This window comes from Elephas maximus, chromosome 1 (genome assembly GCF_024166365.1).
Source record: "Elephas maximus indicus isolate mEleMax1 chromosome 1, mEleMax1 primary haplotype, whole genome shotgun sequence".
NCBI classification, from domain to species: Eukaryota; Metazoa; Chordata; class Mammalia; order Proboscidea; family Elephantidae; genus Elephas; species Elephas maximus.
This window is the reverse complement of record NC_064819.1, coordinates 12,438,239-12,453,372: the sequence shown is the minus strand read 5'-3', so window position 1 is coordinate 12,453,372 and position 15,134 is coordinate 12,438,239. Positions and strand designations below refer to the sequence as shown.

At 39.9% G+C, this 15,134-nt stretch overlaps 1 protein-coding gene across 2 annotated transcripts in view; it reads right to left on the bottom strand.

Moving 5' to 3' along the window:
• SLC15A2 (solute carrier family 15 member 2) overlaps window positions 1-10,774 on the bottom strand; it is a 50,997-nt gene extending 40,223 nt beyond the window's left edge. The window contains exons 1-4 of one of the 2 annotated variants that reach the window (XM_049877773.1): window positions 10,590-10,774; window positions 8,367-8,454; window positions 7,634-7,775; window positions 1,352-1,444 (exon numbers count right to left, since the gene is read on the bottom strand). In XM_049877773.1, the coding sequence (XP_049733730.1) occupies window positions 1,352-1,444; window positions 7,634-7,775; window positions 8,367-8,454; window positions 10,590-10,727 (461 nt within the window). In that variant the 5' untranslated portion in view covers window positions 10,728-10,774. The remainder of the gene's footprint in view (window positions 1-1,351; window positions 1,445-7,633; window positions 7,776-8,366; window positions 8,455-10,589) is intronic. The other variant, XM_049877781.1, reaches the window with a different exon arrangement.
• Between the last annotated feature and the right edge of the window lie 4,360 nt (window positions 10,775-15,134).

Sequence of the window (15,134 nt, the reverse complement as noted above, 5' to 3'; positions counted from 1 at the left end):
TTCCCTTACTAAGCACAAAATGAAATGTTAAAATTCATCATAATTAATAGAAAAGTGTCACTAATTTTTGATGGGACACCAATAAGGTTTTATTAAATTTCAAACACAATTATTAACTCACAGGATAAACCCATGTATAAAACCCACTGCCATCAAGCCAATTCTGACTCATAGTGACCCTATAGACACAGTAGAACTGCCCCATGGGGTTTCCAGGGGTGTAATCTGTACAGAAGTAGACTGCCACATCTTTCTCCCTCAGAGCAGCTAGTGGTTTCGAACTGCTGATCTTTCGGTTAGTGGCCAAGCACTTTATCACTGCACCACCAGAGCGTATGTATCCCATTGCCATCGAGTCAATTCTGACTCACAGCAACCCTATAGGACAGAGTAATCTAATAACTTTATAACACTTAGCTTTAAGGATTCCTGTCCCATTGCTGTCAAGTTCATTCCAACTCATAGAGACCCTATAGGACGAAGTAGAACTGCCCCATAGGGTTTCCAAAGAGCAGCTAATAGATTTGAACTGCCAACCTCTTGATTAGCAGCCAAATGCTTAACCACTGCATCACCAGGACCCTGGGAGTATGTATAGGTACATTATAAACACGAATATACATTTGATCTGCTTCCTGAACAACGTCATCTTCTCTACAGACTGAACCAGCAGATACCAGAATCTATTAAATGCCCCTGGGCCCATAGACATGAACAGCTTAAGAGGGACAAAGCAAGTGCAGTAAACAGAACTACACATAAATGGAAATATTCCAAAATTTAAATATGATTTCTACAATATATTGAAGACAAATATTACTGACTTTTGTTTTTTAAAACCCAAGTGAAATACAGAGTGAACGGGTGATGGAATATGGAGGGTAAAAACAAAACAAAACAAAACAATTTTGACTCACAGTGACCCTATAGGACAGAGTAGAACGGTCCCATAGGGTTTCCAAGGAAAGCCTGGTGAATTTGACCTGCTGACCTTTTGGTTAACAGCCAAACTCTTAATCACTGTGCCATCAGGGTTTCCACAGAAGGTAAGAAGGTCTTAACTATTGTCTTCAAGCACATTAAGAGTTTTTATTAAGAGCATACTAGCCAGACATGCTACAAGTTCCCAAATGTTTAATAAAAACAAATGAGCTCAGATAAAGTCAGAAAGATTTCAACTGGTCATAAATTTTCTGTTGTTGTTTGAGCAATTTGGCAATAGAACAGTACATGGAAAGAATAAAGGAACATGTTTAGCAAGAAAATAGAAAATCATCTGTGGTGAGTGCCTGATACATTTACCTGTGTAATGGGAGAAAAGTGGCTCAGCTGATTCCATGAGCTTACTCACCTGTGTAGCATTTGTCCCCCCAGTATTGGTATGGCACCCAAGGACTTGATCACATGGCCAAGCACATACACCAAGGAAAGATAGATGATTGTCCTGTTAAGAAAGCTAAATCAGTTAGCTTATAGACAGAATTTGGAGGGTTGAGTGATACGAACTCATACTGAGTAACACAGAGTTAATTCTTTTCTCAGTATCAGGATAAATGGGGTGGAGGAGGAAAGGGTGGAGGAGGAAAGATTACCTGGGAAATGCAAATAGAAATAATAAGGGCGAGTGAAGTAAACAGTCTAGAAAACGGAGAGCAACTCTGCATCCTGGAGTGTTTGTTAAAGGTAACGGGCAATCTCTTCAAGCTCTCATCTCATACCTGCCCTCCTCTCCTCCCCACCCACCCACTCACACATACACAGAGCACCCCTACTCTTATACAGATATGACAACACCAGGATGGATCTGTACAAGGACTGACGGTGCTTTAAATTAGAAAAACCAGAACAGACTACTTTGGGCTGAGGTGTTTTTCTCAAGGAATGTCTTTGACTCTAGAAAATGAAAGGGGTCAGGAAGAAACTCCAAGTAAAGAGGAAACAGGAATGGCTAACACACAAGACTTTCTCTAAACCCAGACACCAGCATACATAGAGAGGCAAAGGGGGTCCAGAGTACCTGGGTGGTACAAATTGTCAATGCGCTTGGTCACTAACCAAAAGGTTGGAGGTTCAAGTCTACTCAGAGGCACCCCAAAAGAAAGGCCGGTGACCTATTTCCAAAATTTCAGCCACTGAAAACCCTATGGCGTCCATACATGGGTTTACTGTGATCCAAAATCAACTCAGCAGCAACAGTTACTGGCACTTGTAAAGGGCTTTCAGGTTCAGCCTGGGTCATTTGGACATGTGGGTTAATTGTAATCCCCACTAGTTTCTTCATGGACAAGTTACCAAGATAAAAAAGGAACTTAGGATATATTGTCCAGTGATAAAGATCATGAAGTTGGCAAAGAGGTTCTGTTGTGTTGTTTCTCCAAGGATCCTGAACAGCAAATAGGAAATAAAGAGTGAGGAATTTCAGTAAGAACATGTACAGAGATCTATGCATTGCAACATGGCACACTACTACGATGTTATCTTTATATTTAAGTAAAATGTTAGCCCTAGAAGGAACCTTGGAAATTGTATAGTTTACATCTGTGATTTTAAATTGCTATATGTGAATGCATAACGTAAAGAATGAAATGAAGGCAGCAGGGAGAGGCTAGAGATGCCAGAATCTGCAGATGTGAATTTCTAATTCTGAATGCCTAATCTTAGGTTGGTTCTCTAGGGAGGGGGCTGTAGAGGGTATATAATGGCAGGTAGGAGATAAGAAGTTGGGCCACTAGTCCAGGGCTAATTAACATCAGTGGAGGGGGTAGGCTTTCCCAAGAGGCTTTGTAGGGTCTTCTAGAGAAAGCTTCTCTTTGCTGGGATAAAAAAATGAACAGGAAGAAATAGGGACTGAAAAAGGGCTAGATATCATAAACCCAAAGGAGGTGATCTATCCTTGGATCTAGGATAAGAACTCTGCATAAGGTGTCTGAGCTGGAGAGCTAGCTAAGGTAGAGTCTGGGTAGGAAAATCAGAATATCAGGTTGTTGGACCAAATGAATGAGAGAAATATAAGAGAGGGTGGTTCGGGAGGAAAACAGATAAGCTTCTAGATTAAAAGACTTAAAGGAATTAGTCTAGGAATTGAGTCCCCCCAAAATATGTGCTGTAAATCCTAACCCCTATTAAAAAAAAAAAAAAAAAAAAAAAAAACCTATAGCTGTGGTTATAATCCCATTTGGGAATGGGTTTTCTTTGTTATGTTAATGAGACAGTATTAGTATAGTCAAAAAAAAAAAAAAAAAACATTGCTGTCGAGTCAATTCCGATCATAGTGACCCTACAGACCTATAGAACAGAGTAGAACTGCCCCACACGGTCTCCAAGGAGCACCTGGTGGATTCAAACTGCCAGTCTTTTGGTCAGCAGCCATACCTCTTAACCACTACGCCACCAGGGTTTCCGTATTAGTGTGGAGTGTGTCTTGAATCAATCTTTTTTGAGATAAAAAAGAGATTAAACAAGCAAGTAAGCAAGCAGAGATGGGGAAGAGAGATGCCAAGCCACAGGAAGATGGCCCAGGAGTAGAAGCTGAAGAGACAAGGCCCTTCCTCCAGAGCTGAAAAAGCTATCCCTGAGAGCCAGCACCCTGAATTTGGACTCCTAGCTGCCTAAGCTGTGAGAAAATAAATTCCTGTTTGTTAAAGCCACCTATTTGTGGTATTTCTGTTATAGTAGCACTTGATAACCAAGACAGAGATGAAGGATGGAAGAGAGGAAGACAATAGGAAACTTTAGCAGAAGGAGAAAAAAGTCAAGGGAGATTTAGAAATTCTGCATTTGGAATGAGGTCATTGGGGATCACTGTAATCCCAACTACAGGACATGGAACTTTTTTAGCAGAAAGTGACCAGTCCCGCATTTTACAAATGAGGAAATTGAATCCTAAATTCACATACTAATTAATACTAGAGTTCCATCTAGAATGTTCTAACTCATGGGCCAGCATTCCTTCAGTTTTATCATGGACAAGTTAATGTGGACAACAACATGTGGAAATAAAATAAACTGTGTTTCACCATAAGAATATCAAAAGCCAGAGCCATTTCAAACAGGGCTTAGGAACTGAGAGTGTAGCACGTGACTGGGAAGAAGCACGTACAGCGATGGCAGAGGAAGAGATCTAGCTTAAATAAAAGAAGGCTGGCTCTGACTAGACAAAAAAGGACCAGTGGAGGAAAGGACATGTTACAGACCCACCCCCAAAAGGAGAAGATTGGAGAGGACACCCAAAAGCATATTTGGCAGTAAACCTGTTTAAGAGAGTGGTTTGAAGTGATTGGCAAGGTCAAGAGATAAGACCGATAGGTGTGTGTCAGAAAAAATTCAAATAGTCATGGGGGTAGTTAACTTATAACCTGAAGTGGAGAGGTGAGAAGGACACTTTAGAAGGTACAAGAGGCTAGTGTTGGGGTTGTGACAATAAAAAAAAAAAGGTTGCCTTTGGGTTGATTCCAACTCTTGGCAACCCTGTAGGACAGAGTAGAACTGCCCCACAGGGTTTCCAAAGCTGTGATCTCTATGGAAGCAGACAGCCATATCTTTCTCCCACAGAGCGGCTGGTGGGTTCAAACTGCCAAACTTTCAGTTACCAGCCAAGCTCTTAACCACTGTGCCACGAGGGCTTCCAGTGAGACAATACTGGATGGTAAAAAAAAAAAAATTTTTTTGGCCAATTGGTAGTTGAGGGTATATACCTTTCTCTAAGAAAACAAAAAAATTAGGTCCACCATATCAAGACTGCACTGTAGAGCAAACTGAGTATCTTGTATCACATAAAATCAATTCTACAGAAATATGATTCCAAAGATGCTGCAATGGGGTGAAGATGCAGGGGTAAGGAAGAAGAGAATTTAAGCTCTCAGAAATGTAGACACTATGGGTTCTAATAAAATTAACTTTTCTTCCTCTATTGCCCTCTAACTTGGTGAGACACTCAAGACTCATAATAAGGAAAGAAATAAACACGTAATGAGAAGAAAGAATAATAAGTTGAAGACACTAGAGAACAGTTTGAGTTTATGCGATAGTTAATATTTGTGTGCCTAAATACATAATATAAGAACCAACACTAGTAGCTACGATTAAGAATATTTTTATCTCTCTTAAAAGCAACTTGACACCAAGAATGGCATCCTACCGTGTAGTTAACCCTTCAATAAAAGGCTATGGAAATCCTGAGAAATCAATACCCTTGCTTAATAATTTTAGTTTTCTACTGTGTACCTACTGGCTACACTCTTCCATGTGTATCCCTGAAGTAAGCCTCACTATCCCCTGGCATAGACAATTCCTTGTACAAGAGTTAGGGGTCCTGAGTGCCCATATTCTCTTAACGAAATTCTGATTCTGGAACAGTAAACAGAAGAAGGATTTTTTTTTTTCCTAAATTTTATTTATTTTGTTGTTGAGAATATACACAGCAAAGCATACACCAATTCGACAGTTTCTACAAGTACAATTTAGTGACATTGAATACATGTCTTCGAGTTGTACAACCATTCTCACCCTTCTTTTCTGAGTTGTTCCTCCCTCACTAACATAAACTCACTGCCCCTTAAGACTCCCGTCTAAGCTTTTGAGTTGCTGTTGTCAATTTGATCCCAAATAGACAGTTCTTAAAAGAGCATACTGCTCGAGGCAGACCTTTTTTACTAGTTAAGCTAAACTATTGTTTGGTTTTAAGAAGACTTCAGGGGTGGAAGTATTCAAGATCCATCTCTAGCCTATGAAGATACTGTTATAAGTGATAAGTACAATATTATACCATAATATTTCTCTTCACTTCTGTATCTTTTAAGTCCCCACCCAGTGGCTAGGTGGGGGGAAGAGGGGGCCTGGCATAAAAGGTTACTTGTTGCCATCTAGTCAATTTCGACTCACAGCGGCCCTATTGGATAGAGCAGAACTTCCCTATAGGGTTATCAAGGCTGTAAATCTTCACGGAAGCAGACTGCCACATCTTACTCCCATGGAGCAGCTGGTAGGTTTGAACCACCAGCCTTTAAGTTAGCAGCCAATTGTTTCACCGTTGCACCACTAGAGCTCCAACCCATAAAAAGTACAGCCTAGAAAACCCTATGGGCAGTTCTCCTCTGTCACACTGGATGGCTATGGCTTGAGAGTTGACTTGATAGCACCTAACAACAACAATAAGCAATCTATTAAAAAAAAAAAAAAAAACTGCCATCAAATCAATTCCAACTCATAACGATCCTAGAAGACAAAGAACTGCTCCATAGGGTTTCCAAGGCTGCAAATCTTTACAGAAGCACATTGCTACATCTTTCTCCCACAGACAGGCTGATGGATTTGAACCTGCAAGCAGTTAGCAGCTGAGCACTTAACCACTGCACCACCAGAGCTCCTAATAATCAGACAGGAATGATAAAAGGAAGGCTCTGTAATCAACTCTACAAAGTCACACTTCAATTTTAAAGCCACATAACTAAGGAAGGTGAGCAGAGACTTTGAGTTTCTGTATTATCTCTTCCCTCTAGTAGATGATATCTTCCACTTCAAAGAAAATAGAAGCCTTCACATGGAAACTCCCTCAACTTCCTGCCACCAAATCCACAAATTCCTCTATACACACCCATCCTCTCCTCTCTTCCATTAAAGATGAACTTTCTCATGCTGTCCAGAGATTGTTCTTCCGTGTATGCTTTCAGACTGATTATACTGACTTTGGTGCCCTGGTGGCACATTGGTTAAGTAATACGGCTGCTAACCAAAAGGACAGCAGTTCGAATCCACCAGCCACTCTTTGGAAACCCTAGGGGTAGTTCTACTCTGTTCTATAGGGTCGCTATGGGTCGGAATAGACTTGAGAGCAATGGGCTTGGTTTCTTTTTTTTGTTTTTTGGCATAATGTCTTTATCTTGTATCTTCAAACTCTTTTTCTCCTGTATTCTTCCTAATAATATTCAAACATGCTCAATATCCTCTCTTGACTTAATGTTCTCACTTTCTTACCTCTCATTCACTTCTCAACCTGCTCCAATCAGGCTTCAGTCTTCACCAGTCTACCAGAACTGATAGCATCATATCAATGACTTCCCTATTTAATGGACACTTATCATCCTAATCTCAACCGACCACTCAAAAACATTTGTCACTGTGGACCGTTCACTTCTTGAAATCTTGGTGTCCAAAATACCACACTACCACCAGGGCTCCTTAAGCAATCTGTTTAAACAAACGAACAAACCCATTGCCATTTGAGTGGATTTCAACTCATAGTCATCATATAGGACAGAGTACAACTGCCCCGTCGGGTTTCCAAGGAGCGGCTGGTGGATTCAAACTGCCAAGCTTTTGGTTAGCAGCGAGCTCTTAACCACTGTGCCACCAGGGCTCCAAACAGTCTATATCCCCTCTGAAATCGGAATAAGAATTGGTCTTAAACTACAGCATGGAAAATTAAAATTACATATGGAGAAAAAAAAAAAAACCCTCCTGACTGAATGAAAATATTAGAAATAATGGTAACGATAGGAAATAGCTTTTCTGTGTGGTCATTCTCAAAGTGTGTTATTTATTGTGGATGAGATATGTTCTCACCTGGAGGCAAGAGGCAAGAAACAATAACAATCTGTAAAACTCCCGGGGGGAAGTGACCACCCATCTTCCTTACTTGAATTTTCCCAACCATGAATCCGCAATGGCTGCTCCCAGGATGGGAGTGAAATAACAGAGGCTGCTGAAGGCATGGTAGACAGATGTGGAGGTATCTTCATCCCAGTGGAGGAAATACAAGAAATACAGGGTCAGCACAGCTGAGATGGAAAAAAGGGAGACAAACAAGGTAGATGCATTAAAGCGATTTTTGAAGGAGGAATGTATTTGATCTCTGGTCTTTGAAGGTAATCTTGGCCTTCAGCCCTCCTATCAGTGATATGAGTGGGGCGGAAAATAGCAGCAGGGTCTATGGAGCTATGGCATTGAATGGAGCTATGCTGAGTGTACAAATTCAATACTTCTTCCTCAAGTCTATGTACACTCATAGCAGCATCTAGACCAACCTTGAAGATAACATGGTGTTTCCAACACCCCTTTCTTTTCTTTCTCAACAGCAATATGGTTCAAAAGCCTGAGGAAGATGTATGAAGAATGGGACTCGGATGACAAGAGCTTTCCCACTTACATCCTCACAGACCATGTTCTGGTTTCTATCAGACCCTTCTGTTCTTGGCCTGTAGGAGTTACTAGGTGAATTCCATGAGGCATGTACTGGAAATCTTGGCCAAAGGGACCAGCGTGGACTAAGGTGGGAAGAGTAGGTAAGAGAAATAAGCCCCTTCAAGGAGGCTGGACTGTTGTAAGAGGGGGTGAGTGGAGAAACGCAGGACACTGGGACACCAAGATACCTTTCATGCCATAATAGGAAAAGCGTTCGCAGAATTCATTCACCACAATGAAGGCAATGCTCAGTGGATAGTTGGTGCCACAGAATTTCTATGAAACAAAAAGGCAATGATTCAGGCATGAGTCGTTTTCCCTACTTTAGCCACTAGATTGTTCCTCAATAGCAAAATTCATTTTTTCCTATCTCATTGATAGGTATTGTGGGAATTCTTTATGAAACGGTTTTTATCACACTAACAAGTGTTTGAATTGCTGATTTAGGAGTAAAAGAAGCAAGTCTGAATATTACTTTGTTCCTCATTCATTTAAAATAGAACTGCTCAGACATTCCTTGGCCCTAGATACAGGACCTGCTTACTTTCCCATAGCTAGTAAATGAAAAGTTGGGAGCTCTGGCCAGAAGAATAATCAGCCGTATTTCAATGAACAGGATGAAGAGGTGGTCTGTGGAATGCCTGATGTCCACGCAGTTAGATTCAGATATCAGTATTCTGCCTAGTTTCTCTGTGGAGACTGGCCCCTCTATTCCTCACTTGACACATATAGAGTGCCTTCTTTACCATGATGGGAGAAGTCCTGGCAATATAATGATTTCCAATGCAGGGGCTGTTGGAGCCAGGCACAGAGCCCAACACGGAAGGCAAAAATCCTAAAGGGAAGCTGATAGATCGCGTTGACTTTGGGCAGAGGATTCTTTAAAAAAAAAAAAAAAAAAAAAAGCTGTTGTGTCAAGCCTTAAATCCTATAAAACTAAATGTCCACTCTTCCTGCCAAAGTGATATTATAACATTTTCAGGATAATCCTACTGGACATTAAAAGGACTAGTCTATTTCATGTAGTATACAAGCCAGAATATAAGGAATGCCATGTTTTATTACGAGTCCCTCTATCCACTACGATAGCCCAACTAACCTGAGGGGGGCGGGTGGTGGGGAGGTCTGCCCTTGGGACAGTCAAATCTTATCATGACATTTACACTGTCTCTGGTTCTTTTCTTAGTGCATGATAAATGTGTACATCTTTGTAAGCAGCCTAAAATCCTTCGGGGCCATAAAAGATAAAACTAGACAAAACAAATTAATATATTTATTCATTTGCTCATATATATACATACAAATAATGCCCCTAAGTATTAATATATGTTAATGCATGATAATATTTTGCATGAAAGACACGATGAACTAGGATTTTCAACTTCCCAGCTCACAGCTTGAGAGTTATGTTACCTGCAGTTCAGTTAACACGCTGTCACTAGCCAGCTAACACTGGCACTAGCTGTGTTTAACATACTAATACGGGTCGGTACACTGCAAGTGCCTTATGTCTCAGTTCTGTTATTCCAAAGAAATGTGAATTACACCACTTCTTGGCCCATAGTAAGAACTCAATAAATCTTTTTTTTTTTTTTTTTTTTATTATTATATCCTCTCCTCTCACAGGATTTTGATAGGAGGACTGAATGAGATAACAAATTTGGAAGTGTTTTAACAAGTATATGATGCAAAACTTTATGATTATTTCTTTGTTTCTTTGCCTTACCTCCCACTGTCAACTAGGAAGGCATTGTAGGAGAGACTGAGTCTATTCTAAAACTTCTCTGGGTGCTCTACATAAGCCCCGCACACAGGGAGAACTACAGGCTAAGTTTTTTTATTTGGTAAAACAAGAACAATCACACACAGTTCTCCAGACAGGCATGCCTGCCAAGTTTCCCTGGACATTCAAATGGCTGTGTTTTTTCCCCTCAGGGAAACAAAACTCAGAATATACAATGAACTACAGCAAAACCCTGGGTCCCAGCTGAAGAACTCTGACTACCTCTTCCTGCTGCTTCCTCCCTCTCTAAGTAAAGGTAGCTTCAGTTCAGACTTGGTTTTTTACATTAATTCTAACTCTTAAAAAAAAAAAAAAAGATGTTGCCCTTGTGTGGATTCTGACTCATAGCAACCCTGTAGGACAGAGCAGAACTGCCCTATAGAGTTTCCAAGGCTGTAAATCTTTAGCGAAGCAGATTGCCATCTCTTTCTCCCGCGGAACTGTGGGTTCAAATCCGATTACCAGTCAATGGCTTAACCAGAGCACCACCAGGTTCCTAATTCTAACCCTAGGCAAGAATCATTTCTATATCCTAATTCAGCTTAGGCTGGGGCTCTAGAGGCCAATCAGGAAAGCTCAAAGAACAAGGCTAATCCTGTTAGAGTGAGAACTGAATCTGGGGACTCACCGGAGGTGACTTCTCTGGAGGGTCTGGAGGTCCAGGTGATACCTCTTCAGCGGACACAGGTGAAAAAAGAATTTCCTTGGACACATTTATCTGGAAGGGATTCATGGCTGTCTCTTTACTCTCTCTCTCCTGAGCCATTTGGCTCAGGGAGGCAGTTGGGTCAGCTGCCAGCCTTCTGTAAGAAGGGGAACTGGCAGCAGGAGGGGGAGGTGGCTTCAGCAACTAGGTTTAACCCTGTGGGTGTTGGCTTCAGCAGCTGGCTCAGAACAGAGCCCGAAGCTATAGGAAAAGAAAGGTTGAGGGTTAGAGACCTGTTCCAAAGAATGATTATGTAAAAGGTGAGAGCAAGGAGAAGGTGCTAGAGAATTGATAAGGAACAGAATGTTTAAGAAATATTTCCTACAAATGAGTCCTAATTAAGCATGCGATACCTCAAGCAAGATTAAACACTTGATTTCAGGGTAACAGTAACTGTCATTTATTGAATACCTATTATATGCTAGGGAGCCCTGGTGGCATAGTGATTCAGCTGCCAGCCAAAAGGTCGGCGGCAGTTCAGATCCACTAGCTGCTCCTTGGAAACCCTATGGGGGCAGTTCTACTCTGTCCTATAGGGTCGTTATGAGTCATTATGAGTATATATACATGAATTACATATACGATCTAGATAATATATATTTTTGTATATTCTAATTCTTACTACCAAAAAGAAAAAAAGTTGCCATTGAGTCAATTCTGACTCAATGGCAACTTCATGTGTATCAGAGTAGTACTGTGCTCAATACGGTATTCAATGGCTGATTTTCTGTAAGTAGCTCACCAGCCCTTGCTTCCTGGGCACCTCTGAGGACTTGAACCTCCTACCTTTCAGTTAGCTGTGAAGTGCCTTAATCATTTCTACCACCTAGGGACCCTCTCTACTTCTTACAGCTATCCCCATTTTGCAGAAACTCAAGTTCTAAAAGGTTAATTTGCCCAAAGTCACATGGCTAGCAAGCCACAGATCTGGAATTTCCACTATGTCATGACAAACAGACATAAAAGGTAGAGATTAGTATCAGTAATGCCTATGGCCATGATTTAGGTATGCAGGCTTAAGGATCTCCATTAGGATGGCGGCTATGCAATGGAAATATAAGGAAGCTGGGATATTGAGATGCCTTGAATTTAGAGATATAGGAAGTATGTTAATTTTTCTTGTAACATATACCACATTTTTACATAAATAGCACATGCCGTTAAACATTTTTTTTTGCCAACCACACCCTCTACCCAGGAGGTATTTTAAGCGCTATAATCATAGTTTAGCTTATGAGGTACACCTAGTGGGGGTGGGAGGAGGACAAACAAAAGTAACATGTGTGCTCCTCGTTTGCTTAAAAGTAGGGTAATAAAGTTCAGCCAGAAATATACTATAAGCAATTAAAGAGGTAGGACTAAAGAAAACAAGAGAAATAGGTTGGTGATGTATGTTTGGGAGTCATTGTTTTTTGCTAAAGTCATTCCCTGTATTTTCATTCTCACTTTGAGATGAAACCATCCTTTCCCTAAAAACCATAAATAAATAAGATAAAATAATTAATTTGAGCCAATGATGTGAAGCAATTTCTTTCTAGGTACTGTTGCAAACATGATTTCCTTAATTTTTAGTGGCTAGATTCCCCAATAACTCCAGAATATAGTACATAGTCCCCATCAGAGGAGAAATAAGAACAGGCATGGTGTGACAAATACATGTCATATTGTATTCTTTTTGCTGAGAGGTAAAAGAAGAACAAAAGATCACAGTGCCCTTCTAGTGGTTAGTCAAAAGAAAAGGGAAACCAATGGTCAGAGAACTATGAAAGAAATAAGGAAAGAAAAATGAGGACCAACCCAAAGAAGTCAGGCAACACAAGAAAGGATTATTTTGTTTGAAAATACTAGGGAGAAACAGAGAATCCAGGATCCTATCCCCTCGCAAAGTTCTCAGACTACCTATCTGAGTAATTTATTGACACAAGGCTGGGATAAACTATGCTTTCCTCCCTGAACTTTATGTCAGACTTTGACCAAGTCTCTCAGCTTCTCTATTACAGTTCTCATTTCCCCTGCTCTCCCACCAAACTTTACCAAAAAGAGACAGGCGTCTTTTCTGACTGTGACATTAATGATTAAACTGTAGTTATTGTCCCAGGAAATATTACTCTTTCTGACATAATTTGGTTAATGATTCCGTATGCAAAACAAAATGCTCAGAATTTACTAGTAAGTTAACTAGTTCATCAGAAGACACCATTAACAGTGAAAACACAACTCACAGAATGAGAGAAATCATTCGTATCGCACACATCTGGCAAAGGATTTGTGTTCAGACTATATAAATAACTCTAAAAATCCATAACAAAAAGGTGGATAATCAAGTAAAAAATTATCAAAAAATTTGAAACGATATTTCACAAAAGAAGATATCGAAATGGCCAATAAATCTGTGAGCTGGTTATCAACTTTATTAGTCATTAGGGAAATGAAAATTGAAAGAATTAATGTGATACCACTATAGAACCACCAGAATGACTTAAAAAAAAAGACACTATCTAGTGTTGGTGAAAATGTTAAAGCAACTGTAATTCTCATACATTGCTGGTGGAAGTGCAAATTGGTATAACCAGTCTGGGAAATTGCTGGGCAACTTCTACCAAAACTGTATATACTCATAGTCTATGACCTAACAACTTGCTTCCAAATATGGACCCCAAAGAAATATATGGATATAAATTCAGTTCATTTAACTAGCTCTAGAGTTTTTTGCTATTCTACACAATTCTCCAATAACTGGCATATAAGACAAATGTATCTGTAGAATATATTTTTAGAAGTGAAACTGCTGAGCCAAAAGTATTTTTTTGTAATGTTTAGAACTTCCTGTTCATGCCTTTTGCCCATTTTTCTACTGAGTTGTTTGTCCCCTTCTTGTAAATTTCTAAGAGCTATTTGTGTATTATTGATATTAATGCCTCTTTGTGGCAAAGATTTCCTATTGATTTTATTTATGGATTTTTAAAGTTAAATACAACATAGTAAAGCACATAGATCTTAAGCATACAGCTTTGACATACATATAACTCACACAGTATAAATATAACACATACATATAACTCATACAACCACCACTCAAATAATATATACAACATTTCTGGCACCTCAATGCTGGAAGTCCTATGCAATGGAAATATAAGAAAGTTGGGATATTGAAAGGCACTGAATTCAGAAATACAGGGAATCTGTTAATTTTTGTTTTAACATATACTGTATTTTTACAAAAACAGCACATGCCATTATACATTTTTTTTTTTTTGCCAACCACACCCTCTCCACAGGAGGTATTTTCTTAAGCACTGTAAGTATAGTTTAGCTTATGAGGTACACCTTGAGGTACCCTTCAGAGAGCAATACCTGTTGCTTCCCTTCTGCCTCCCAGACAAACCCCCCTTCCCCAAGGTAATCACTATTCTGATCGCTATCAGCATAAATGTGTTTTGCCTGTTTGGAAACTTTATATAAATGGAATAATACCTTTTGTATTCTTTGTGCTTGATTTCTATTACTCAACATTATGTGTGTGAGATCTATCCATGTTGCTGCCTGTAGTAGTATATGTTTTTCTCCACTGTTTGGTAGCGTTCACTATATAAGTCACAATTTACTTACCCATTCTTCTGTTGATGACCATTTGGGATATTTCCAGTTTTAAGGTTGTGCTATTGTCAACTTAGTTTAAGCTAGGAGCTACATTTCCCAGAACCACCTTCCCTGTATGTTTCTAGGTCTCTCTCCCTCCATACATATGCTGCTGTTAGGTGCCATCAAGTCAATTTCAACTCATAGAGACTCCATGTGACAGAGCAGAGCTGCCTCATAGGGTTTTCTAGGCTGTAATCTTTTTTTTTTAATCTTTACATGAGGCAGATTGCCAGGTCTTTCTCCCCAAGAGCCACTGGGTGGATTTGAACCACCAAACTTACAGCTAGCTACCGCGTACTTAACTGTTGCACCAGCAGGCCTACACACATATTCGTAATACATATATATATATATATACACATACATACCTAGGTATACACACACATGTGGAAACCTTGATGGCGTAGTGCTACAGCTGCTAACCAAAAAGCCGGCAGTTGGAATCCACCAGGCGCTCCTTGGAAACTCTGTGGGGCAGTTCTACTCTGTCCTATAGGGTCGCTATGAGTTGGAATAGACTCGCCGGCAGTGGGGTTGATTTCGTTTTGGGTATACATGCACATATATGAACTTACTTATTTTAAAAGTTTGAGATTATTTAGATTTTTTATGCACACAGTCCTGTCATTTGCAAATAATGTACTGGGTCAAATGTATCCTTGGTTTTTGTTTTGTTTTGTTTCTTACAGTTTCAAGTGCCCTATCTTGGTTAAAAAGGTCTCTTCTACTCCTATGTTACACCTATAGTGTATAACAGGGATTGGCATACGTTTTCTGTAAAAATGTAAAGGGTCTTCTGTAAAGGGCCAGAGAGTAAATATT